General features: G+C 44.2%; 10 protein-coding genes across 10 annotated transcripts; 2 read left to right on the plus strand and 8 right to left on the minus strand.

The window, feature by feature from the left end:
* The first annotated feature begins 250 nt into the window (after positions 1-250).
* V2V93DRAFT_285418 (WD40-repeat-containing domain protein) lies at positions 251-2,184 on the plus strand. Its single transcript, XM_066907202.1, has 4 exons — positions 251-418; positions 477-788; positions 860-1,212; positions 1,275-2,184. The coding sequence occupies exons 2-4, from the start codon at positions 501-503 to the stop codon at positions 2,098-2,100; spliced, it is 1,467 nt and encodes a 488-aa protein (XP_066765050.1). The 5' UTR covers positions 251-418; positions 477-500; the 3' UTR covers positions 2,101-2,184.
* On the minus strand, positions 2,118-3,322 carry V2V93DRAFT_371942 (ribosomal protein S8e/ribosomal biogenesis NSA2). The gene is made up of 3 exons (XM_066910635.1): positions 3,196-3,322; positions 3,059-3,126; positions 2,118-2,980 (listed from the first exon to the last, which is right to left on the minus strand). Exons 1-3 carry the CDS (start codon positions 3,196-3,198, stop codon positions 2,269-2,271), a joined length of 783 nt encoding a protein of 260 aa, XP_066765051.1. The 5' UTR covers positions 3,199-3,322; the 3' UTR covers positions 2,118-2,268.
* Positions 3,323-3,649: 327 nt separating this feature from the next.
* Positions 3,650-4,941, minus strand: V2V93DRAFT_371945 (uncharacterized protein; the record flags this gene model as incomplete). Its single annotated transcript, XM_066910636.1, has 2 exons — positions 4,376-4,941; positions 3,650-4,306 (listed from the first exon to the last, which is right to left on the minus strand). Coding segments are annotated over exons 1-2 (770 nt in total), but the record flags the coding sequence as incomplete, so codon positions are not given.
* A 324-nt stretch (positions 4,942-5,265) lies between these two features.
* V2V93DRAFT_285521 (cytochrome c-like domain-containing protein) lies at positions 5,266-5,941 on the minus strand. Its single transcript, XM_066907203.1, has 3 exons — positions 5,771-5,941; positions 5,648-5,703; positions 5,266-5,568 (listed from the first exon to the last, which is right to left on the minus strand). Exons 1-3 carry the CDS (start codon positions 5,784-5,786, stop codon positions 5,314-5,316), a joined length of 327 nt encoding a protein of 108 aa, XP_066765053.1. The 5' UTR covers positions 5,787-5,941; the 3' UTR covers positions 5,266-5,313.
* V2V93DRAFT_285532 (uncharacterized protein) lies at positions 5,624-7,492 on the minus strand. The gene is made up of 2 exons (XM_066907204.1): positions 5,771-7,492; positions 5,624-5,703 (listed from the first exon to the last, which is right to left on the minus strand). The coding sequence occupies exon 1, from the start codon at positions 7,397-7,399 to the stop codon at positions 6,098-6,100; it is 1,302 nt and encodes a 433-aa protein (XP_066765054.1). The 5' UTR covers positions 7,400-7,492; the 3' UTR covers positions 5,624-5,703; positions 5,771-6,097.
* Positions 7,493-7,735: 243 nt separating this feature from the next.
* V2V93DRAFT_371952 (glycosyl hydrolases family 2, TIM barrel domain-containing protein) lies at positions 7,736-11,242 on the minus strand. The gene is made up of 3 exons (XM_066910637.1): positions 10,579-11,242; positions 9,156-10,518; positions 7,736-9,090 (listed from the first exon to the last, which is right to left on the minus strand). Exons 1-3 carry the CDS (start codon positions 11,132-11,134, stop codon positions 7,902-7,904), a joined length of 3,108 nt encoding a protein of 1,035 aa, XP_066765055.1. The 5' UTR covers positions 11,135-11,242; the 3' UTR covers positions 7,736-7,901.
* Positions 11,243-11,998: 756 nt separating this feature from the next.
* V2V93DRAFT_381150 (uncharacterized protein) lies at positions 11,999-13,114 on the minus strand (the record flags this gene model as incomplete). Its single annotated transcript, XM_066912091.1, has 4 exons — positions 11,999-12,188; positions 12,244-12,433; positions 12,507-12,712; positions 12,918-13,114. The coding sequence occupies 4 exons, from the start codon at positions 13,112-13,114 to the stop codon at positions 11,999-12,001; spliced, it is 783 nt and encodes a 260-aa protein (XP_066765056.1).
* A 235-nt stretch (positions 13,115-13,349) lies between these two features.
* Positions 13,350-17,016, plus strand: V2V93DRAFT_371955 (WD40-repeat-containing domain protein). The gene is made up of 3 exons (XM_066910638.1): positions 13,350-13,512; positions 13,572-13,918; positions 13,974-17,016. The coding sequence occupies exons 1-3, from the start codon at positions 13,397-13,399 to the stop codon at positions 16,691-16,693; spliced, it is 3,183 nt and encodes a 1,060-aa protein (XP_066765057.1). The 5' UTR covers positions 13,350-13,396; the 3' UTR covers positions 16,694-17,016.
* A 2,027-nt stretch (positions 17,017-19,043) lies between these two features.
* V2V93DRAFT_381152 (phosphatase 2C-like domain-containing protein) lies at positions 19,044-20,306 on the minus strand (the record flags this gene model as incomplete). Its single annotated transcript, XM_066912092.1, has 1 exon — positions 19,044-20,306. One exon carries the CDS (start codon positions 20,304-20,306, stop codon positions 19,044-19,046), a length of 1,263 nt encoding a protein of 420 aa, XP_066765058.1.
* Positions 20,307-20,704: 398 nt separating this feature from the next.
* Positions 20,705-23,834, minus strand: V2V93DRAFT_285847 (uncharacterized protein). The gene is made up of 4 exons (XM_066907207.1): positions 23,466-23,834; positions 23,201-23,404; positions 21,246-23,146; positions 20,705-21,194 (listed from the first exon to the last, which is right to left on the minus strand). Exons 1-4 carry the CDS (start codon positions 23,676-23,678, stop codon positions 21,104-21,106), a joined length of 2,409 nt encoding a protein of 802 aa, XP_066765059.1. The 5' UTR covers positions 23,679-23,834; the 3' UTR covers positions 20,705-21,103.
* Between the last annotated feature and the right edge of the window lie 689 nt (positions 23,835-24,523).

Below are 24,523 nucleotides of genomic sequence, written 5' to 3' on the forward strand. Positions count from 1 at the left end.
TCTTTGGCATCACTTTCAAGCTCTATATCGAGTATTTTTTTCCGTTTATTTCTTTTAATTGCATTATTGATGTGTGTAAATCATAATATGTGATTGGGAAAAAATAATTCAAGTTTTTGAAATTGTAATGCTTGTTCCAGCTAACTGAGTCTGCCGAAAAGCAAAAGCATGGTAACAACTCCCAAGAACTTTTTCTACCATCTCTTAATAATATCTGTAAAACAATCAGCTCTATTCTTGTTCCACATTCTCTGCGCATCCTTTTAAATAGAAATTATATTTATATACACAGTTTATAATTGGGTTAGGGCTTGAATTGAAAGTTTGTATCCCTCGAAAAGATCAGAACATCAAGCTGTTGCTGTATTCATTTGATTCACGAAAGTCTTGGGTATTACACTGTACTTTATGCAGATTTGTACAACAAAATTTTGGATTATTCTATGATCGGGCACAAGCTGATGATATAAAGAAAGCAACACGCAGACTGTGAAATTAAAATGTCTTCAACATCGGGTAGCTATACCTACAATCAGCGCTCTATGCCAGGTGGAGGCGGTGGAGGCGGTGGTCGGGGAGGCACTTATGATAGATGGAACCAAGGCGGACGACAAGCTCCACAGTTAAACTACGATAACGATGAGCAGCAGACGCAGCAGAGAAAAACTGGTCATCGCAGAACGGTGGATTATATTGGTGGGGTTGCAAGATGGAGACATCAGCGAGTGACGCGGCCGTATATGAGAGAGCCTGGAGTTATCAGACCGAAAAAGGCATATATAATCGACGTAAGTCGTTCATCTGCCTTTTTTTTTTTTTCATTTCACCGATTGAGGATGGATCTAATGTACTTTTAAAGGTCTTTCCACCCGCTGTATACCCGTATCATCCATTGACAAGCGTCACACCAAAATTCGTTCACGCGAGCGTCAACAAAATGCGCCATCCAGTCAATTTAGTCCGTTGGACTCCCGAAGGTCGCCGGATATTAGGAGCCAGTAGCAGCGGCGAGTTCACGCTTTGGAACGGTATGAGCTTCAATTTCGAGACGATCATGCAGGCGCACGATCAGAGTATCAGAGCCGGCGAGTGGTCGCATAACGACGACTGGTTTTTATCAGGAGATCAGGAGGGATTGGTTAAATATTGGCAACCGAATATGAATAATGTGAAGGTACTAGCGGCGCATCGAGAGGCAGTCCGTGATATATCGTATGTTGCAACTTTCCAAACAGGTGTAATCAACTTTTTGCTGACTCGGGAATCTCTTACAGATTTTCGCCTACCGACACTAAATTTGTCACTGCTAGTGACGACAGTACTCTGAAAATTTGGAATTTCAACGAAGGACTTGAAGAGCGATCACTTCAAGGTCATGGCTGGGACGTCAAATGCGTCGATTGGCATCCAACAAAAGGTTTGATTGTCAGCGGATCCAAAGACAATTTAGTCAAACTCTGGGACCCTCGGACTGGAAAATGTCTAACCACTTTACATGGTCATAAAAACACAATTACCCGAGCCAAATTTCAACCTACAAGAGGTGATTTACTTGCAACTTCAGCTCGTGACCAGACCTGCCGCATTTTTGATATTAGAATGATGCGCGACGTAGCTGTGCTTAGAGGATCAACAGTGGATATCACAACACTTGCCTGGCATCCTATCCATGACTCGATGATTGCCACAGGAGATTATAGCGGTGCAATCTATTTCTACCTTCTCGACGCATTCCAGTCTGGCAGCGCATCGTCCATGGCCATGTATTCATCTTCTACTGGCTCAGGCACAGTCAACTTAGCGGGCGGCAACAGCAACCATACAAGCATGACAGTCGCTGATAGTGGATCCGCCGTCGGCTCAAATGCGCGCTCAGTTGAACCAATCCAAACTATTGCCTACGGTCACGAAAGTGCTATTTGGTCAATGGAGTTTCATCCAATGGGTCATATTCTTTGTACGGGATCTAATGACAAATTTACAAAATTCTGGTGCAGAGCGCGACCGGGTGACGAGGCAGCATTTCAAGATACTTATCATCTTGGACCGGAAGCAAGTGCTGGTGGCGAACGACATGCTACGCATAGTGGGCATTTTTAAATGGAGTTTTTTTTCTGTTTTATCGAGTAATTAAATGCTTGTATTTTTAATACCAAATGACATAGAGATAAAAAAAATAAAAAAAAGAAACCCATCATTTTTTAAATCGTAAGAAAACCCAATACCGACAAGATGAAAACAAAACACAATTACTAAACATGTGAGCCTCTATACAAGAAGAACGGCATTAACGCAACCATCGCGGTCAGGCTCATTAGTGACCTGAGCATATTTTCCCCATACAACCTTTCCACCAGCCGTGACTAATCCAAGTTCACTGACATTTACTTCGATAATAGTACCCTTTGTCAAGACGCCCAGTTGGGTGTAGAGCGGGTTCTGCGGGTTCTTCTTGACGGATAAAATGGGAAGGTGGACAGTGACGCCTAGTTCAGGATGAGTGACATTCGCCTTCTTTTGACGCAACGCAGTAGGTCTGATAATTCTCTCAAACTTAACAGGTCGACGAGTGAAGCCCTCCCCGACAAAAGTATGCTTGGTGATCATACGCTTCCAGCTCTTCCGTCTTGTCTTTCCGGATTTTATCACTTTGAACATCTCTTCCTCAGAAATACCACGAACCTTGGGCAATGGCACAGCAAATTTGGCTGCCTTCTCCAAACGCTTCTGCTTGATTGATGTCGAGAGCGCCTTGGCCTGGTTTGTGTTTTGACGATCGAGAAGGTACGCGGGTAATCCGTCTGGATCGTCGGGAGTGCTGGATTGATTCGCGACAGTCGATTTCTCGTGCTGCTTGATTTTCTTTTTCATTTCGATCTTTTCTTGATGCCGTTTCTTTGCAAACATCTTTGCGCGGAAACCAGTCAGGCGCTGAGCATCTTTAGAAATCCGATGAGACTCTCTAGCCTCTTTCTTTCGTCTGCGAAGAAAAAAAAAACAGGTTAGGATCTGCTGTCGCACACTACATATGCCAATTTAAGAAAAGACGACTACATACTTTCGCTCCTCATAGTCTAATCGCCGACCATGCTTCTTGATGTGTTCTTCGATATACTCGTTCTGAGGCTAGATTGCGAAAAAACACATGTATTAGTATCGAAGCTCAAACCGAATGGAAACTGTATCGCAACTGACCATCTTTGCTTCAGCCCTCTAAATAGTAAAAAGCTTTGAGCTTGAATAAAGAAAATAAGAAGTAGCCGACAGAAAAGGTCGATATAAATTCTCCCTACAATTGTCCAGGATCTTCTGTCTACTGTGTCTTGACTGCTCAGAGAATTTTTACTTGGGAGTTTAAAGTCTTGACTGTGCATAAATAAGCAAACATGTTATGGCATATACTTTTCTGTGTTCTGTGCATATACAGAAAAGCTTTTAATTAAGGTTCAAGGGCACGGGTATATATAAATCACGTGTTGCATGATAACCTGACGGTTTAGGTAATAATAGTTTGAGACGGGCGTTGCTCGGGAAACGGAGGCTGGCTAATTTTTTTTTTTTGGTGGTTGTTGCCCCACAAACGACAATACGCGTGCTTCTTGTCTTTCCAGGCAGCCGATAATGCCCGCTCCATTTTATCTCTTTTGATCTGTCATATTAGTCTTTTTTAGATAACAAGTGGCATGGGCCTGCGTTGTTGCAGGATTATCTGTTTTTATATAATAGATTGTCTGTGCAATAAAGAGCAGACAAATTACTAGACTTGCTGTTTATCAGGCATTTCTACTTTCAAACACATAAACCAGCGCAAACAGTAAAATACAAGTAAATTTTCTAAGCTCTTTCACACATTTTTAACAAAACACAGCAAAATAAATAATTACATGCGAAATTTACAATATACAACTGAATAAATTACAACCGGCATTCTTACGCCATTTAGACCAGATTAACCCATATTAAAACACCAGCAAAAGCAATCCAGCCAGACACCTTCCCAACGTTATTTTAAATCCAACTCAGATACCGAACGACTATTCAAGCATCATGCCACGCGAATGCGCACACTGCAAACACTCTAACGTACTATTTGTGTCTTGAGTTCGCAACGAGCATCGCCAGCAGACAGTGCGATTGCACGCGTAGCACGAGTATGCGTCCGGGTCGGCCGTGTACTCATCCAGCATGATTGTATTGTCGCAGTCTTCACATTCGAGGTCTTCAGTCAGCTGAATAGCGGCGCTTGGGGTTGCAGCAGCCGCCTGTTGAGCCTGGCTTGCGTGGAAGAGACGACGCAAAGTAGATACTGCAGGGTAAAAAGAAAGAGTTAGAACAAGCTAGATCTGATAGACAGCGTTTTCGAATAATTGCGTACCATGGATATGTGTCTCAATAGGTTTCTCGCTCCGTCTTTTTATTGGCGCAGTAACGCGAAAGGCAGCGGCACCAGAGTCGACGCGATCAAAGTCCGCATCGGACTCGTGGAAGGCGCGTTTGCGAGAGAGAGACTGATGCTGATCCTGCATTGCAAGGTCATGTTGCTGCTGCTGCTGCTGCAGTTGTTGCTGCGGCTGCGGGTCGGACAGAGTCATCAGCGACACCGGTGGCTGCTCTTCAAGCGACATGGAAGCGCCAGAGTAAATATTATAGTCGCTGTAGCCATAGGGCGAGCACGAGGCGTAGGGGTTATTTGCAAAAGGCATGGCTGCGGCGTCGTGAAAGACCGAGTGCGGGCTGTAGAACATGTTTACGCGCACGCGACGCGTTTGAAAGCGAGTCTGATCTGGATCTGTGAGAAAAGAGGGAATAGATAAGGAGTAGATGAAGAGTGGAGAACGAGAGTGAGCGCAGAAACCGACAGAGAAGATTCCAAGCATAGGCGAAGAAGGGCCCCGCCGCCATTAAATCTCTACTCGGCTCTGCTTTGCTCACTAAACCAAGCCTCCTCCGCCAGAGAAGGTTCACACTTGGACGAGCGCATCCCCTTTAGGCAATATTCTGCCTTTCCGCTTTGGGAAAATACTGCTGCCAGCCCCTTACTTTGCGCGTAAACCTTATTACGGTATCACATAAAAAGTCACTAACTCACGCCGATCACACCGGTCGCTCCCGCTAGAGCCGGTCCCTTCCGAGCAAATGCGGCCTCCATCTGCAGCTTGGAGACACGTGATTAAAGGTTGCATCTATGATCAGCGAATGATGTTTGTGATTTGTTAATTCGCGTCTATTATCTCTATATTTTATGTATACATTGCAAAGAGTCTTCTTGTCTCTGTGTTGCTGCTGCCATTTCTTCTACCAGAATCTGCTTCTTCATGCGCACGCTCCTTTCAAGTACGTAACCAAATCATTGCGATCCTTAGGCTTCTTCAGCCCCGCAAATGCCATCTTCGTGCCAGGAATATACTTCTTTGGATTCTCGAGGTAATCAGCCAGCGTGACTTCTGCCCATAGTACACCGGCCCGCTTATTTGCTTCCGTATACGTATATCCTTCCGCGTTTCCTGATTGTCGGCCAAACACACCGTGCAGATTCGGACCTACTTTGTTTGCGCCGCCGGCTTCAGTCTATATGTATACTTTGTTAGAAAGTGTGAAATTATATAGCCGTAGTAAATATTATCGTGCTTTCAGGATCGGGACGTACGGTATGACATTGCGCACAACGTGTCTTGAATAAAGTAGCGCCTTTAGCGGCATCACCTTAAATCACTGTCAGTATCAAAGAGCGCTCTACTTCAGTTATCAGGAACAAAAAAGTCTCACTAACCAGGAGCATAACCCATTGCTGTTTGCAGAACTCGAGAGAGAAAAAACTGGCAGCACTCAACTCAAGTCCGGCATGTTTACATCACGTCGCGCCCGATAGGACGATGATTCTGACTCGTAGAGTCCAGACTCAAGTTCTCGACCCGCCTCTGGCTGCGTATCGTTTATAAAATATTTCAATGTTGTTGTGTATATTTTACAAGCAAATCCCAAACACCAACAAGATGTCAACGAAAAAAAGAATTGAAAGCTACTAATACATGCAATATATAATACTGCAGAGAAATCAAATTGGCATTTAGAATATACGCTTATTCTGCCTCTCATCTTACTTCTTCTCCTCTGACGCGCTAGCAATACTAGTCACGCTTGTCGACGGTTTGTTCGCAACAGGCTGCTGCTTTTTTTTGTAATCAGCAAACGACAATTTCTTCACTGGTTTGGGAGGATGCACGATCGGTGTCGTCTCGCTCGGCGTTCCTTGCACAGGTGTCACGCCAGTAGTTGGAGCACGTACACCAGTAGGTGTACTTAATAACGGAGATGAAGCAGGTACAAACGGTGAGTGAACCTGTCCTGGAGTTTGCGTAGTCGGTGTTGGTTGAACAGAAGGCGCGGGTACTTGCACACGCAGCGGAGCCGGATTGACCAACGCTCCGTTCGCGACCGTCGGTGCAGTGGGAATACTCACACTGGCAGCAGGTGGCTGATGAGGATGCTGTGGACGCTGTGGAGTCGCGTAGGGTGGTTGTGCAGACGGTTGAGCAGCAGAAGGAAGGCGTTGCGGGACTGCCGGCTCTGGCTTTGGAGGTTGTTGCTGTACTTGTGGTGGTGAAGGACGGGCAGGGGTGGTTACAGCTGCTGCTGAGGCGGTCACTGATGTCGGTTGCACGGGTAGAACTGGCTCGGATTGTACTAGGGCTACTTTTGACGTAGAAGGAATCGTTTCGTCGACTGCATCTGAGAATAAATCTGCCAAATCCGGCCCGTTGCCCTTCGGTGTGCTCGTTTCCTTTGTAGTCTCAGTCGGTAACAAACTTGGCTTCGTCAAGGGCGATACCGATTTAGCAACTAGAGACGGAGACAAGCTGCTTTTGATTTCGGCCTTTCTCTCTTCTTTCTTGCCTGTGCTTGCATTTGTAGCTATACTTCCCTTCCGACTCGAAATATCCGTATCTGACGGTGACAGCGATTCTCTTGCTGTGTTCACTGTTCTGTGACTAGACACAGAGTCCGGAGATAGCATCAGGCTTCTCGCTTTCTCTTTCTCCTTTGCTCTGAAGAATTTCCGCACCAACACAAGTTTGGGCGGCAGCCAATCGATATCATCGTCAGTCGACATCTCACTCTCAGCACCCTCATCAAATCCAGATGAATACGATGACGAATAATCTCGACTTGAAGGCGTTCGATGTTTAGACGGCGACTTCCTCTCCTTCTTCTTCGTAGTTGTAGTTTTCTTTACTGTCGGACTCGTCGTCTGCAAAGACCGCTTCCGTTTCCGATCAGTCCCGGGTGGCGACGACGATACCCGCGACCCATTCATCGATCCATGCTTGTCTTCCTGCTCTAAACGTTCAATACGGGCGACCATATCTCGCATCTTGCGTTCTTCGCGCGAAGACATCATTACTGGTTGAGAACCCGCGCCGATTACTTGTTTTTGCTCTGTGGTGTATGAAGGAGAGCGTGCGAAGCTGCTAAAATATCACGTGACCTGTCAAAAAGGAGCTTCATAGCTAAGAAACTACCTATAATATTCCAAATAGTCTGTCTTTATAATATACGACGAACAGTAAGAAGAGTGCAGTCATAGATGATGATGATTATTGATTATAGAACGGTTGTCTCTTCCCTATATGTGATGAATCTTCTCATCACGTCGACTTGCACTCTCATTGGCTTGCAGCTTTTACACAGCCAAAATGTTTTTTACGAAAGACTTACTGCTGATTCTGTTTCCAAAATCCTTTACAGAGGATTAATCTCATTATACGGCAGATAGAGATGAGTATTATTCATGCAGCCCCATTAGATAATATTCGGGATCTACACTATCTTGAGCGAATAAAGTAATCTGATATACCATTGCTATTCAAATAAGCCATATGAAGTTATTACAGTAGAGATCCTCAAATTGCCTTGAGCAATACATCAAAAGCAAATCCATTTTCTGTTTTCAACCTGTAAGGCTCAAACACAGCAGGACCACAAGCCTGAGTACCAACACCTTGCTGCGCATAATCCGCTCTGATAATCCAATCATTGCTCTCAGTAACATCGCAAGGGTGCTTCGCGCCGTTAAGACCGGCAATCTTATTGGACACTTTGAATCCAAATGGATGGCATTCCCCTGAGCGCTCAGTCATTGAAATTTCAATTCCGGCATTAGAATTGGCTGATGAGACGGCTATCCATCTCGTTCCTTCATGATTTCCATTCTCCTGAGGTACTTCATAAGAAAAATCAAGCTCGCTGGCTTTCTTTTCAAAAATACCAACCTGCACCCCCATCTTCTTGTCAGCATACGACTCGCCTGGTCCGAGACCAAACCACTTTGTAGGCGCGGCACCATCTTCAGACAGCGAAGAAGGAATTGAAAATTCATACCCGATTCGTGGAATCTCCTTGGGAATCATGTTTGGCGCGCGGGCCTTGGGAGTCACCGATGTCTTGACCTGCACTGTCTTATTCGAAGCATTTACGATATAAGTCGTGTCAACACAAAATCTCCATGCCAAAACTGGCGTGCCGTACTCGCTTTTCGTGACAATATTGAACACACTGTCCGATGTAGGAATACATTCAGTTGAAATAGAGCGCATAACCATATGGTCGAGACCAAAATTCTGCCAATAGGGGAAGTCAACAGGCGCGTCATTACTAGTGGGAGTACGCCAAAAGGTCAAAGTATTGCTTTGGCCGGTGAGAATCTGTTTGCCGTTAACTTCCCAGTTAGAAATCTTGCTCTGGGTTTTATCAAAATCAAGTAAAAAGTTTTCGCCCTCTAACGTCAATCGAGCAGGAGTGTCAACTACAGCCTTGATCTTAGTGACCGAGTTATCCGCCGATGGCGACAAAGGCGGCGACGGGGTAGGCGCAGGAGTCAGAAGCGCTGCCTGTGACCATGCGATTTGGTGACCTTTAGGGGCCCAGCTGCAGGCCTCTTTGAGAACAAATGACACTGTGAACCAGACCTCACTATCAGAAGCAGTTTCTGGGGATAGCTTAATTTCAGGAAGAGGAATCTTAGACGTTGTTCCTGGTGCAGTTGCAGGAATATCAATAGATCCTTCTTGGAGAATCTCCGGCGCAATTGAGCTATACCTTTGTCAGTATCTTAGAAAACAGGAAAACAGGAATGAATCTCATTGATGTAAACATACGAAGAAAGCGGGAACTTTGACACGACATATTTGGCTTCCAAGTGATCCAAAGAAATAAAATCGTAGTAACTTTTAATGACAAGTAAATTTCCTTCAACAGTGGCTGCCACAGGCTCATAAGCCTTTCTCATTTCGAGCATTCCGGGCGTAGGAGTATGATCAGAATTTAAAAGGCCATCCATGATGAATGTGCCGTCGTTGGGGAACTCACCATAGTCACCACCATAAGCATAATACTTCTGTTTCTCATCCTTTTCAACCTTAAATCCATGATTTGCCCATTCCCAGACAAACCCGCCCTGCATGACCGGAAGCTCACGGAAAACCTCCATATACTCTTTCCATCCACCTGGACCGTTGCCCATCGCGTGCACATACTCGCACATAATAAGGGGTTTTGTGAAATTCGCTCCAAACTCTGCGGCCATCCGCCGCAGTTGGTCCGGGGATGTGTACATAACAGAATACATATCAGCAGTGACGGCCTTCATGTCGCCTTCATAGTGCACCGGACGTGTGGGGTCGAGTTTGTATGAGAGCGCATACATCTTTGCATGATTTTGTCCGTAGAAGGCCTCGTTTCCAAGCGACCAAATGACGATAGACGGATGGTTTCTGTCGCGCAAAACGAGTAGTTGAAGGCGGTCAAGATATGCGTCTTCCCATTCCGGATTATTGGAGGTAAATTCCGCAGCTCGGGGAAAAACAAGTTTTTTACGTTCTTCATAGTCCATTAGCTCAGGAATTTCTTCGGGACGAGCAACGGCATCGTAGAAGCCGTGACACTCGAGATCGGCTTCGTCCATAACCCATAATCCTAATTCATCGCACATTGCGTAAACACGCGGATCGTTGGGATAGTGAGATGAGCGTAGAGCGTTGGCATTGTAAGCCTTCATCAGCAAGAGATCTTGCTTGATAAATTCAAGAGGAACTGCACGGCCCAATTGAGGGTGATGGTCATGTCTGTTAACTCCTCGAAGTTCGATCGGCTTACCATTGCAGCAGATTAAGCCGCCGATGATCTTGATAGTACGGATACCAATTTTCTGCGAGATAGTATGAGTAGAACCGAGCGCAATGGTGAGTGGGTATAAATTGGGAGTCTCCGCAGTCCAAAGTCTAGGCCCTTTCACAACGAATTCGGTTTTGTAGACGGTCGTCGAGCCGGTGACTGGGATAGAGATTGAATCAAATTCGCCAAGCTTGATATCAAGAGTGGTGTCAGCCTTGACACGAGCAGTAGTGACTTCGATTGACACCACAGCAGACGACAAGTCTTCAGAAACCTCCGTGGTGACGTAAAAATCGTCAATATGACCAGATGGAGGAAATCCAATCAAGGTAACGTCACGGAAGATACCTAAAAGGAGAGTACATTAGATCAACTTCGATATCCAATCGAGTTTCTACAACCGCTTACCTGACAGCCACCACTGATCTTGGTCTTCAATATAAGTACTATCCGACCACTGATAAACGTAAACGCGCAAGACATTGCCGGATGATTTGACTTTGTTGGTAATATCAAATTCAGAAGGAGATCGCGAAACCTTGCTGAAACCAACAAATTCACCATTAAGATATACATGGTATGCCGAGTCCACGCCGTCAAATCTGAGACGAATCTCAGATCCTGTAGCCCAGTCAGATGGAATTGAGAACTCGCGCTCATAGACACCGGTCGGGTTCACCGAGGGTATGTGAGGCGGGTCGACAGGAATCGGGAAAACGACATTGGTGTAATGTGGATGGCCGTATCCTTGCAATTGCCAATTCCCGGGGACCGAAATAGACTTCCAGGAGTCGTCAGCAGGGGTATCCGGCGACGGAACCAAGAGAGGCGAAGTCGCATATGAAAAATTCCATTCGCCATTCAACACGAGCGAGGTTTCAGGAATCGCGTAGGCCCTGGTAGGGAGTCTGTTACGCTGCGTAACCTTAGGGTTTTCAATGTCTCCAAGCACAAGAATAGACATGGTGTTAGAGGAAAACTGCAGAGAACGCACAAGAAAGACCTGAGGCGGCGGCCATGGATTCTTATAGGTTTCTCAGGCGTGGACCGGTCGCTTGCGTTTGCGCTGGCGGCGGCTCGTGGGGGAGGCTCATTCAGGGCCGATGGGTGGCTTGAGCGGTGTGGCTAACAGTACTGCTTCCGAGTTCCCCGGTCAACCAGATTACATTATACTGAAACAGCATGAATAACGACAAATGTTTACGACAACCAATACTGCGTCAGTACTTCATCTGAGGGTAATAAAGAATACGCATTTAGCTTACCAATCGAAAAAAAAAGTTCATTCCATGAAACTAACTATAGATACTGCATAACAAAATACAAAAGAAGCAAGTGAACCGGCAAATATATGATTTAAGTATGTAATAAACAAGTGATGGACAGCTCGCAATCAGCGCTGCTTGCTATAAAAAAGAAAAAAAATCATTAATCAAAGTCAGTGGGTTAACCACTAAACTCTCAGAAATGATTGATTGTTCCATCAAACTTCTTGAACAGCTTTGATCCGTGCTGCCGCTTTCACATGTACGTACATACACGCAACTTCCCAATCCCTTCACTTATAATTTCCACCCACCAATCAACATCTGCCGTCAAAATAATCAATGTAGAGCGCTGCCTGTGTAAAAAAAACGAGATTGTGTCTCGTTAAATCTCCTGTTGTGTCTATTTGGTTGGCACTCATTTGCCCACGTTCTGCAACTTTTGGTGTATAAAAACACTTCATTTACAGTACCGCCAGCAATAAAAGCCTTTATTGCAATGTCAATAAACAAACCAATCAACCCCACCTGCAATTCTGTTTACATAATGTACTGTCATATCCTTATAATGACGGTGTCTTGTATTCCTTTTTCTGTACCGCGACTCCCTTGACTGCAGGAGTGTCAACAAACCATGTGACCTTACCTCGAGCACCTTCATTCACAAGCGAGCACGGTAGTCCTTCCTCTGGAGTCTCAAACACTGTCTTGAGCACGGGGGCTTTTGATTCACCAACGGCCACAAAAGCAATTCTATAGTATTCTGTTAGCATCAATTAAAGAATGCTGTGACGCCTGTAGATAATACCTTAATGACTGTGTAACAACAGGAAGTGTGAGAGAGATTCGTCTTGGAGGAGGTTTGGGTGAATCCTCAATTGGTGCAACCCAGGCAATATTTTCCCGCAGCAACTCATGGCCAGGAAATAGCGAACAAGTGTGGCCATCAGGGCCACATCCGAGAAGAAGTAAGTCAAATGCTGGTAATCTGACGGAGTCTATCAAACATAACGGTTAAAAATCAAGGTCTTGGACTCAATCAGCAAACAGTTTTAACATGAAATCGCATACCCTTAGCAGCAAAGCTTTTGATCAGTTCCTTTTCGTAAGCGTCAGCCGCCTCAAGTGAGTCCTCAAGTAGCGAATAATCGATTCCGTGAACAACAGGCTGCGGAGTGCCTTCGGGAAGTTGGTCCAGAAGACCGGACTTGAGCAGGCCGTAATTACTATCAGGCGAATCAAGGGGAACCAACCGCTCGTCCGCAAAAAATATATGCCTGCAGCATCATAAAAATAGCTTGTGTTAGTATTCGAATATGCTCCTATTGAGGGATTGTGATTCAATTGCAACGTAGGTGACTGGCGCGGTGCATCGAGCGCAGACACTGAAGCGATAAAGCTCTTTCCCGCACGGCATACTTCCGCGACCACCACACTAAAACTAGCGAAAGACAAACAAGCTGATACAATAGGGATACGTACCACTTTCCCCACTCAACATTTGGATTGTGCAGCAAAGCCTTATTCAGGTTGGAGACGAGAGAGCCGCCTGAAACGCCAATCTTAAAAGCATCGTGGCGCTGTAAAGCAGCGGTTTGGGCAGAGAGGACGTAGTCCGCGAGGGCGGGGGCCATGTCGTCGGCATCATTAAAAACGTAGATGAGAGGAAGCGAGGGCATTGTTGGTGTGGACGAGAGTAGGAAGAAGAGTACCAGAAAATTAAGCAGTAAACACAATACGTCTGTAGAAAATCCCTGAAATCGTCATAGTCCAGTGGATCCACAAGAGTGGGCGACCGCCAGGCACAGTGACGGTCAATGTATTAGGGCTTCCTAAAGCGGACTAGTATTCTCGCTATGTAAGCCTGTCGTCATCATATTACTATCGCGCGTTGACGCTATTTCTCATTACCTGTGTAGAAGCTGTATTCAGCCAGCCTAGCATGGATTCGTTGCGCTGCCATGTCCTTCGCATGCAGTCTTCTTGACCGGGAGCTCAACCGTGGCTCAGCCATTCCTCATGTCTACTCTTCCAAGCTCTTTGTCAAAGACCTGGAGCTCACTCACCAGCTATACGGGTAAGATCCTCCGAGATATAGCTTCTCGCAATTCGCAGCCTGATCTCATCTTATTGCAGGCATACGGGATGCATCAACGCTTTATGTTGGTCATCAGATGGTCGTCTACTGGCTTCTGGCTCTGATGACATGCATGTCAATATCTACTCGACCGATAAGCCATCTTATCAACTGCAGACTCGGTTTATGACCGGTCATACACGTAACATCTTCTCCGTAAAGTTCATGCCTCACTCCAACAATAGTGTGATTGTTACCGCTGCTGGTGACTCTGAGGTACGCGTTTTTGACCTCAACAACGGCGCAGCTAGGAATCGAGATGTGTTTCGATGCTACCGAGATCGCGTGAAGCGCATTGTACCTGACGGTGACAGCTCGCACCTCTTTCTGACATGCAGCGAGGACGGTACGATTCAAAAATGTGTTATCACAATGGATGAGAATACTAATATATGTACCAGGTGATATTCGCCAGATCGATCTACGAGCGCCCGAACGCTACCGCTCTCTGGATGACTCTGTGTCTCCCCCCTTAATTTCGTATCGCTCTCTACGCATCTCATTGAACACTCTCACTCTTTCGCCTTTGCAACCACAGTATCTAGCAGTAGGCGGATCTCATCCATGTCTTTTTCTCCACGATCGTCGATATCTTCCTAGAGACATTCGTCAAAAGTGGGGTATGCCAACTGATGCTTCAAAGAGTACCCAATGCGTGAGGAAATTCATGCCAAAGTCGAGGTCTGGGCATCATATCACAGCTTCTAAATTTTCAACATCGAACCCCAATGAGCTACTTGGTAGTTGGTCTGCAGATGCTGTCTATCTGTTTGATATAAACGCTCCTGTCAAAGATGCGGTAAATAGCGGCAGCAGCACATTGCGGTTTTCTAGTTCCAAAAAAATCAAAACGCCCGCTGAAAGGAGAGCTCATACTACGAATGCTTCCGGCGAAGAGCCGCTTATTTCTTCTACGAGGAAGCGGAGACACACTTCGACTGATGATACAATCGGTGGGACTCCAGCTCAGAACAGTGTGTCAGGCTCAGATGTGCAGCCTAGCTCCCAGAGCGACTCGGAATCATTATTCTCTCGTCATCAGGATTTATTATCTGACCAAAACTTTTCTCTCGCACCGATCCATCGTCTTTATAAGCAGCTCCGCAGTATGTTTTTCAATTCGAGCGACTTTGACGGCGGTCTTCCGGTTGCCGAACATGTATTTGAAAGATTTAGGTTTTTTCTACTTCCTCGTACAGAGCCACAGATTCAGATTTATAAGCTTGTGTTTAGCATCCTACACTTTCTTCGTTACGTACGCGCATATCGCGATAGTCTCATCCGAGAGCGTCAAGTATCAGATAATGAGTCTGACTCAAATGACCTTGAACAAGAAATGAGTGACAAAGGACCACTTCGGTCGCCATACGGATGGTCTGTCCGGTACGATCTTATTCACGCTATTGTAGAGCATATGTTTGCAGATCCCAGAGAACCACGGACTCTGCCTATCCCTGATCCTGACTGGTTTAGGCAAATGGCATACGAAAACCATATGCCTGTGCGGCATCCAGTAACCACGGAAATAATAGCAATATCAGAGTATCATATCGCTCAGAAATTAAAGTCTCAGCGTGAAGAAAACACATTTGAAGATGTCAAGAGACAGTCGCAGTATTGGGCGCCATATGTCCAAGCTTTGTTGAAGCGAGAGGCGCTGAAAATCACAAATGAAGTCCTACTGAGTGCTTTCGGGTCCGATTGGGCTAGCAATTTGACACATGACGCAGAGCAGATAGATGTCAATGCTCAACTTTATGATGTAACTGAAATTCCCCAAGGACCTTGGGTTTCAGAAGAATCTGCACGAGACGATGATCTGGATATTAGGAATACAGACAGTAATCTTGATGACGTTGTATATTTCACCGAGAGCGATGTTGATGATTATGAAATACCTTCGTCTGAAATGGCGTTATTGTCATCATCTTTTAGTTCAGATAATGAGAATTTGGAGCATTTTGTCGCTGCTGACGAAGATGAGGACTCGACATCGATATGGATCGATGAATATGCTTCAACGAATCTAAATTTGAGGCAGGCTTCTGAGGGTAACTCAGAAAATCAATTTTTTGGCAGTGAAGAGTCCGATGATGACTACGTGGCCGATCTAAATGCCGGGGCAATAGAGGATGACAGCTATGTTGACGAAGACGGAGAAAATGATGACGAAGATATCGACGATGAGGATGATGACAATGAAGGGGATGAGGTCGGCGATGAAGATGACGACGATGACGATGACGACGATGACGACGATGACGACGATGACGATGACGACGACGTTTCTTGGATGAATTACGGCTACACTGCCAACTCAAGGAATGATCCCGAAAGCGTGGAATCGGACGTGCCGATCGTATACCCAATCGCTAGCTATAAGGGACATTGTAACGTCCAAACAGTCAAAGATGTAAATTTTTTTGGCGCAGAAGATGAGTATGTGATGTCGGGGTCTGATTCAGGACATCTTTTTATCTGGAATAAACACACATCACAAGTTGTCAACATATTACAGGCAGACACGGAAATTGTGAATGTGATGCAACCGCATCCCCAGATTCCACAAATTGCAGTTTCGGGAATTGATAGGACCATTAAAATTTTCAGTCCTTATAGTGTCGACTATCAGCCTTCACCGAGCGCAAATTTTAATCGATGGGCGTATAATTCAGAAAGATTCAGCGACGCAAGTGACTCATTTCAAACTTATATTGAATACTCTCCAAACGATATCGAAATTAAAATGGCAAGGGAGCAGCAGGCCCAAGAAGATCGCGCTAATCAGTCTAAATCTGCTAATAGTTTTACATCTGCTCGACAGAGTAATGACTCGAAATCATCTGCTCGTTCTGAGTTCAATAAGCTGATCCAAGAGCGTGCTCTCGCGCCTCGAAAGTTTCTTGGGCCTACTCGCTGCAAGATCAATGATGAGTACGGCATCATTGCAGCTAACGAAGATAACTCGCGACAAGGGATGGTGGATACTAGATTTGCTAGACATTTACTTGCTGATTTGGCTGTTAGAATACGGGATGGCCGAGGAGGTATTTCTGCGGAGGCTCTGGCAGCATGGCATGATGGAGAGAACCCACCTGATGGTGACTGTGTGATTTCTTGATAAAGATTTTATTCATAAAGCAATACAGAAGCACTGATATTGTGTGATTAACGAAGTAGGCTACTTGATGCTAAGACGGCTAAAATATGGTGTGCCGTAATTTGAGCGCAAACGGTCGATCTATCAAGATTTTCCTCTGCATTAATTCTATATATCAAATTGCCAGTATATATAAAATTATAAGCACTGTAAACCTTTTTTAATAAAGGGAGTGTTAATCTCTACTGTGTATGGCAACAAAAATTAGTGGTCCATTTTATCGATTAGAAACCGTCCACGTTGTAGATAAGTTGCCAATAGCCGGTCTGAGGAGTTTTTTGTTGAATGATCGCCCCCACATTACAAAACAGCAGATTTCTTGATTTACCCTCTATTTGTTTCATATACCCGAATTTATTAGCACAGGAATCGTATTTTACATTGATAGGATTTTATCAATGGCAAGCAAACTTGCTAGATAAGTATTTTGAATGACACTTGTAAGATCAAAATACAATGCTGGAATAACTAGATATCTCCACATGTGCCAATGCCAGCACATTTGCAATCACAATTATCTTCGCTTACCGCTTTTCTCGCTTTCAGAATATGGACACTTTTCTGCTATGCAAATTCATTCTTCCGATAGAATTTGAATCCTGTGATTATTACCCGCCAAAAAAAAACTAGTTCTGTCGGCATGGGCGATCTGAACAATACCTTGATGAACAATACTAAAGCCAAATCTCTGAGATCATCCGCATCGCTTTCTAATTTCTTTACCGATTTACTTTTTTGACCTGGTTATACTTTATAGAGTAAAAAAGGGGTTTTTCTTTATTTTTGTGGCCGTTGTTCAGTTTACTGTGTATGAAGGTATTGCCTCTGTTTTCTTTATGAGTCGTATACCTCTGAAAGTTAGCAGATATTTCTTGAAAATAGAAGCAGGACAGCATTCTTATGATGCTATATACTGGGAATATTTACTTTCAGAAAATAGCTATGCAAATTGGGCAAATCCAAAGCAGTTATGAGATTGCGGAAGAAGCTGGAGGCAGGCTGATGTTGAGCTGCTGCTACAGCACCAGTCACTAAACCGCATTTGTTAACGTCGCTTTGATTTTGCTAAATGCTACTATCTGTTTGATTGGAGGTATGCTTCTGATTAATGTCATACCGAATCAATTTGTCTGTCTTGTTTGACTGCTGTATCGCTATCATTCAAATAAGTATTGCAGAACTTTCAAATGAATATTCAAGAATTGTCTTTTTGATCTATATCCCTTCAATAAGAATAAGACATCTAGACATGGACGAACTGGTAAAGTTTCTAGTCTACTCTATACTGTATTAGAACATTGTGATGAAATACCTTACTTCTGGAAAACCTCCGGTGGACATCAATGCCTCATATCGTTATCCCCTCGCACCCCGGTCCATCTGGTAGCCAAATCCGATCAACTTCCTCAAGGTGGAGACATCGTGTCTTCTATCGTGCCAGATGTTTTATATATAAATCACGCCGATATCCCTCCCATGCCGCTTCTGTTTCTCTTTGCTACTCTGCTCTTGTTATTGCTTCCCTAGCTGGTTTTTCAAATCTCTTAAACGGTATTTCGAGATGGAACCTGTTACTGTTGCAAAGCCTGTCGCAGTTGGCAAGTTCTTCAGATATTCTTTCATAAAACTTACGGTGACAGTTACTGACATATTCATAGTCGCCTCTGCTGGCCCCAATTACATGTGTGTCATTGTCTAAGTGCACGGCACTATAGATCAAGTCAACAGACAATGGCGTCTGAAGTCTTCCGCTTACAATGGCACTTCTTTCGATATTTACCTTTCCACATACCAGCATGTGTAAAGTTGTAAAAATGTTAATGTTTAGTGGTTTAATAGTGGCGAGATTCCCTAGCTGGAGACTGCGCTAGTATCTTTTGTTTTTACGGTTTTAGAAATTATTGGTGTGATTTTTTAATTGTAAATGTATAGTATTTGGTTGCGTTTGGTTAGTATTGGGTATCCCGGTTGCGCAAAATAAATATTTTAAGTCCACAAGAAACTTCAAGTAAACTAAGTAAGCTACAAGCAGTCACTATTTTCAGTGTAGATACATAACGATCAAGGTAGACGAACTATTATTAAAAACTGTCGAGCTCCATGTAGTTCACCAAGTCACAAACCAATATTAAAAATCCAAAAAACCTATAAGAAAGCTAACGCCAATCAATCATGTGAATGTGAAATAACAACAAGTCACAAACAAGGAAACAATATAAACCCAACCAGTCATCATTCAAATCCGACATAGTCTGCAAGCTAACCAACAAACTTTTTTATTTTCTAAGCGCAAAAGACATACATCTGTACATTATAGTTTATCTTGTGGACGACCTCCTAATGATTGCTGCACAAACATGACAACGGCAGTAATATCATCAGGCTTTCCTCCTTTGTAAAGAACTTTTACTTGTCTTTGAGCTTCTTTCGCAAACGGTCCATCTGTTTTGGGGTCGATGCTAGCTTTAAAGGCAGCGCCAACAATTCTTCTCGCCAGCGAGTCAACTCCGGTATATTGCTTATCGCTAGCATTAGCATGTATGTCACCAGATCTTCTATCAACAATCCAGTTGCCGTTCAGAACCATTTCTTCGCTAACTATCCGCAGACAGTCTTGCGGTGCTAAATTATCTAAGATACCGTCGGTGACAAATACGACGACGTCTCCATGTTTTAGCTTATGAGTGGACAAGCTAGCATCGCTAGGTTTATCGTCAAAATTCTTCCCACCGCGGCGAGCATTTTCCTCGATAATTTGCTGAGGTATTATGGCCAGCTGATATGGCGCATTAAAAAAGTGAGTCTGAGGATCAGACATGTAATGTAATTTTCCGTCTCTGAAAATGAAAAATCCAGAGTCTCCTAAGTTAGCGGCTTGCAGTGTACCATTGCTGTGAGCAACACCCACACACGCCGTCGAGCCACCGGCCTTCACCTCGCCCGAGGATTTGACAGCAGTATAAGCAGCATCCAGAAGAACTAGAGGAGGGAAAGCATAATCTGACGCAATTTGATTTTCCGGATCTACTTTAGCCGAGTCAATGACTAGTTTAGAGGTAAGCTCAGTCATGGTCTCAGCGAGTGTATGACTAAAATCGGTCGCGTCAACGCCAATTTCATTCCAACCGCCAACGCCGTCGATGACACCCAGCGCAACGGAATCAGAGTCTCTGATCTTGGTGAAGAAATAGCAGTCTTCCCCAGAATCGGGTCTGCCGTTTTTCCGTTGCCGAATCTTGCCATTAGCAGACTTGCGGTTCTTTGGGTGGAAAGATGGGCTAATTAAGTAGCTGAATCCAGCGCCACTCGCTGGCTTATTATTAGCCCCATTTCCTAAACTTGTGGTGGTAGATCCAATATTTGGTGGCGAAGCATATGTAGCAGTTGCTGCACTGGCTGGAGCAGTTAGTGTTAAGGCGCTTGCTGCCGTGCGATGAAAAAACTGCACTTGGATCGGCTGGGAGATGATCCGGTCAAAGAACGGGTACTGCAGACGTCTGAAAGCCGAGACAATAGCAGCAGTTATAGTAGGATAAGCAACAAAGAGAAGAGAAAACCGAGCTAGACCAGGCATAATGTGGATGATTGGTCGATTGGAGCACAAGAGTGACCACAACAAGCTCACGCCAGACCGACGGAAGAAACCGGACTCGTGAATGATAACTCAGTTAGCGCAAGGGAAGTCCAGAATCGTAAAAATATTCATTGACTGGCTCCTAAGCTTCAAAATGATATCTAGAAGCACTTTATGCCTCCACTGTAACGAGTAAAGTCGAAATATGTTGATATCCTGGTGAGCGATCGAAAAAAAAGTCTCGCGAGAATTACGCTCTCGGGATTGGGCGAGCAGCGGTGGCGGTCAACAGCTTAAATCGTAGTCCAAATAAGGTTTACTGACTTGATTCGAGAGCCGCACGAAGTCTTCTTGTCTCGCTGTCAAATTCACGTTTTAATCGAATAAAGTTGGAAAACGACTTGTTTTACGCTTTTACGCATGCTCGCTCATCCAGCGCGCTCTATGTAGGTAAAGTTTGCCGAGAAGCATGATTTCGAGCATTCGCAGAGTGCAGATCTATGATCTACGGCTGGTCGTTCGTGTGGCTTCTGGAAATAACGAATATTAATGAGTATCTTGAGAAAGCTCAAAGTGTGTGCGTATAAGAGGAGCCCAAGAAGCTCCGTATTAGACGATCAATCGTTCGGCGCGTTACATCATATTTCAGACATCTTCCCTTCAAGGTGTCCTCACCTTTTTAAGTTAATCGCGCCGCCGAATCTAAATTTTTGAGAGTTCCTTCAAGGCAAGCTAGGATTCTCGTTAAGAACCTGTATGACTTCAACAATGTTACGATCTACGCCGAGCCGCGGAACTCAACCAAGCAATACATTGTGGCCGTCTGAACGATGCCATGCCGTGGATGGCTTTTTTGAAGTCGTATTCTCATATTGATTATGGAATATCCTAAATGATGTCAATCATCGAGTATTATCGATAATGGATAAACTAACTTACCTGTTTTCTTCTTCACGCACTAATTGCATTGCTTTTTCGTCAACGAAGCTATCGCCGTGAATCTCAACGCCTGTGCTCATCCAGTACTTAAAGAAGAGCTGATCGATTGCTTGACACTTGGTCACCAGCAATGTTTTGAGGCTTTGCCTATGGCGCAACCTCATTAATGGAATTATATAATCTTCCAGAGCTACACCAGATAAATACCCTTCGATAATCATTTGGGCATCTTTGCAAGATCTCCAAAGAAGCTTCGTAACTCCAAGACTGGAGATTGCAGTTCCTGAAATATCCAGATATTCCAGTTCACTAAATTGGCTTCCGATACACTGAAGAACCGAATCATCAACCATCCAGTTATATCCGATAGATAACCTCCGGAGACCAGGGAACATTGCTCCCACAGTTTCAATCAAGGTACCTGAGCGCGCTAGCGCAGAAGATAACCCATAAGCTGAAGGATCACTAAGAACGGAGATATGCCTGCCAGCGATGGAAGACTTCCAATTGATAGATTCAGAAGTTTCGTTCAAATTCAAAGCCTCTAACCCCGCATCAAAGCGTGCAAGATGAGTAATCAGCTCATGATCAGCGCGGGAAAATGAGAGAAGAGTGAGATCTTTGATCGACTTGAATTCATCTACTCGCTTGGCGGGAACCTCACGAGAAACTCCGAAATCATCGAAATGCCACGTACCATCGATAAGCACAATCGGATATGGTAATGTGGAAAGAAACCCATTTAATATCAATTTACGGCACGTCTTAGGTATCGATGGCATAGTATATAATTGTGATCTGTCAAGATTTAAAACTTCGAGCTGTGGTGTCAGACTCAGTAGGTCAAGCAGATAAGACTCAGTCAACGCTGGTATAAACTCCTCACTGACAAATTGGTCAACTGTATGACAGGCGATTAGATGTAGCTCAAGAAGATTTGGAAAAAATTGAAGGATCGATCTTAAGTCAGTGACGCAAACCTCCCATCGTTGGTGATCCTGTGTATAAGGGAAGTGATCAAGAAAATTTGTTGGACCACCGATTTGCAATACTTGCAATTTTTGATGTATTTTTGGCTTGGCTTTCAAAAATTGCTCGTTAGTATTGTATGTGACTCGATGGTGGAATTTTATAATTTTGTATGGAAGCTGAAATCGTAGCTCTTCGAGATTTGGAAGATGTCCTGTAAGAACCAGCGGCATAATAGACTCAGAGTCTTCAAATCTAACGTGTAGATCTTTCAGGTTTTTCATTATACTGTATGCTAATGTATCCCAAAGTTCGATACGACCAAATATGCTGCAAAATGACAGTCTGAGAGATTCAAGATTTTGTAAAAGATCGCTTCTACTGATCTCTAATGAAGAAGACCAGTTTAGTTCGGTCGGAAATGTAATTTCTGATTTGTCGGGTAATGACACCAGTTCAGCTATTAGTATACGCGAGTCTGCACGTGCAAGGCAGTCTCCAATTTCGAGTCGTTTAAGCTGACCTCTTGCTTTCAGAATTGCTCTCCAGATGTCGCTTCTTCTGATTATTGTAATAGTATCAGGAAATATAAGGGTTTGCCATAAAGAAGGTGATTTTTCAATGGTGATTTGCCATTTTTTAGAAACTCTCAAAAGTTGACAAAGTTTGCGAGTAGAAGTATCTCTCAATATATGATTGACGACTAACTCAATTGGAAACATCTGAACAGGATCTCTGGCATTTTGAGGAGGATTGCCGCAAAAAATATCAAAGGGTGGGTCTAGAGATTTGTACAGCATGTAAATGGACCGTTCCAACGGCATTAAATGCTCCTTCAGATGTTTATGTTTCTCCTTTGCGCGCTTGAGTAAAGTAATCGCCTTATCTGGGTCATTCATAGCCATGTGGCTGCGCACAGCTACTCGGTAACTCTAACTGCTAGTTAGCAAATGGACTAATGCCTTTAACGGACGGACGCTCAATACCTGCACGTCTTCTGGAAACATGGCTATCAAGTCATAAGAATGCCTAACAGCATACTGGCACACTCCCAAGTCTAGAGCAGCTCGTACACATCCTTTGAATGCACTCTTTAACATGTCACCTTCCTTGCAATCAATAGATCGTCCATCTCTTTCTTCGTGCGCATCAAAAATAGAACTAGAGTCCCTAACACAGAAATCAAGAAACTATTGAATGATGTCTTTAATGAACGATGTTCAGTCTCTTTACCTCAAAATGAATACTCACTCCAATTAAGCACGCATAACCAGTCTCAGGCATTCCTAAATTCAAACACACCAAATGACCTAGTTTCAAATATTCTTCTTTATCCATGGGATCACTTCGCGTGACAATTTCGGAGTGCCAACTGGATGCTGTATCGTCTTCAAAATTATTTCGTGCGCCGTGATAATTTGCACGCGCCATTAACAGGCGCTCATCTGGATTAGAGCTGTTCATTTCATTAAGAATACAAGATCACTGTCATTTCATTGTCTTTAGTGATGCTGGCTTGAAGTAAAAGAGTCGTTTACGAGCAGATTTGAATTGGCATAGAAGGATGACATTTGAGATTTCTGACTATAGTGGTGCGGCTCGAAGGTTACATCGCCAAGCCGCAGAAAGCTATATATCTATCAGGCAGTGTCTCCGCGGTCTGGCAATCTCCGGATTATAACTCGCTAACAGGTTTTACATACCGATCGTCACCTCTGGCGCCGCTGAATGTGCATTTATAAGAGCTATGTAGCACTGTACTTAGCGCTTCTTTTGCAGAAACGGTCCCGTTTTTTAAGATAAATGGGATAGTTTTCTGTAGTTTGGATCAAATGATAGCATCTGTTATGAAACAATCTAAGCCATACTCCCGTTTTACTGTCTTTGAGAAGATGGGCGTATATCCCTAGTGGTAGTGTGCAAGCGTTGATAATTTCATAAGGGAGAAATTTAAGCTCTCATCCTGTTTCGTGATGGCGAAAACGTTCAGGCATGTAGCCTGTCAAGTACACCCCAGTCTCATTATTTTATTAGCTGAAATATTACTGCACCAGATTTTCCCAGGGGCAAAAAACTTTCTCGTTAGAGACGCTCTGACTCGGGCTGGTATATGCGTATGCACAGACGGTATTCGAATGCCGGGATACCGTTGATTAGATCGAAATTTGAAGCTGGTTCTACGCACACTTTTGCCACGCCAGAAATGGATATGAGCCAGAAAATCGCAATGAAGAGGTAAGGGCAAAAAAAGGAAATAGGCAACTCTCTCTGGGTAGTAATGAAAATTACGCTCATCCGGTTTGTACTCG

The sequence above is a fragment of the Kockiozyma suomiensis genome (assembly GCF_038497685.1).
Source record: "Kockiozyma suomiensis strain NRRL Y-17356 unplaced genomic scaffold V2V93scaffold_9, whole genome shotgun sequence".
Lineage (NCBI taxonomy): Eukaryota > Fungi > Ascomycota > Lipomycetes > Lipomycetales > Lipomycetaceae > Kockiozyma > Kockiozyma suomiensis.

What these genes read in the sequence shown, in the direction of transcription:
- V2V93DRAFT_371952 (XM_066910637.1), bottom strand. Translation starts at nt 11,134, where the DNA reads ATGTCTATTCTTGTGCTTGGAGACATTGAAAACCCTAAGGTTACGCAG. An exon ending in AGATCAGTGGTGGCTGTCAG is followed by an intron (nt 10,519 to 10,578) that starts GTAAGCGGTTGT and finishes CTCTCCTTTTAG; the next exon opens with GTATCTTCCGTGACGTTACC. An exon ending in TCAAAGTTCCCGCTTTCTTC is followed by an intron (nt 9,091 to 9,155) that starts GTATGTTTACAT and finishes ACAAAGGTATAG; the next exon opens with CTCAATTGCGCCGGAGATTC.
- V2V93DRAFT_371955 (XM_066910638.1), top strand. Translation starts at nt 13,397, where the DNA reads ATGTCCTTCGCATGCAGTCTTCTTGACCGGGAGCTCAACCGTGGCTCA. An exon ending in CTCACTCACCAGCTATACGG is followed by an intron (nt 13,513 to 13,571) that starts GTAAGATCCTCC and finishes ATCTTATTGCAG; the next exon opens with GCATACGGGATGCATCAACG. An exon ending in TCTGACATGCAGCGAGGACG is followed by an intron (nt 13,919 to 13,973) that starts GTACGATTCAAA and finishes TATATGTACCAG; the next exon opens with GTGATATTCGCCAGATCGAT.
- V2V93DRAFT_285532 (XM_066907204.1), bottom strand. Translation starts at nt 7,399, where the DNA reads ATGATGTCTTCGCGCGAAGAACGCAAGATGCGAGATATGGTCGCCCGT.
- V2V93DRAFT_285418 (XM_066907202.1), top strand. Translation starts at nt 501, where the DNA reads ATGTCTTCAACATCGGGTAGCTATACCTACAATCAGCGCTCTATGCCA. An exon ending in AAAAGGCATATATAATCGAC is followed by an intron (nt 789 to 859) that starts GTAAGTCGTTCA and finishes GTACTTTTAAAG; the next exon opens with GTCTTTCCACCCGCTGTATA. An exon ending in GAGGCAGTCCGTGATATATC is followed by an intron (nt 1,213 to 1,274) that starts GTATGTTGCAAC and finishes AATCTCTTACAG; the next exon opens with ATTTTCGCCTACCGACACTA.
- V2V93DRAFT_285521 (XM_066907203.1), bottom strand. An exon ending in GTTGTGCGCAATGTCATACC is followed by an intron (nt 5,569 to 5,647) that starts GTACGTCCCGAT and finishes GTATACATATAG; the next exon opens with ACTGAAGCCGGCGGCGCAAA.
- V2V93DRAFT_371942 (XM_066910635.1), bottom strand. An exon ending in TTAGACTATGAGGAGCGAAA is followed by an intron (nt 2,981 to 3,058) that starts GTATGTAGTCGT and finishes TTTTCTTCGCAG; the next exon opens with ACGAAAGAAAGAGGCTAGAG.
- V2V93DRAFT_285847 (XM_066907207.1), bottom strand. Translation starts at nt 23,678, where the DNA reads ATGAACAGCTCTAATCCAGATGAGCGCCTGTTAATGGCGCGTGCAAAT. An exon ending in GTTATGCGTGCTTAATTGGA is followed by an intron (nt 23,405 to 23,465) that starts GTGAGTATTCAT and finishes ATCATTCAATAG; the next exon opens with TTTCTTGATTTCTGTGTTAG. An exon ending in TGTTTCCAGAAGACGTGCAG is followed by an intron (nt 23,147 to 23,200) that starts GTATTGAGCGTC and finishes ACTAGCAGTTAG; the next exon opens with AGTTACCGAGTAGCTGTGCG.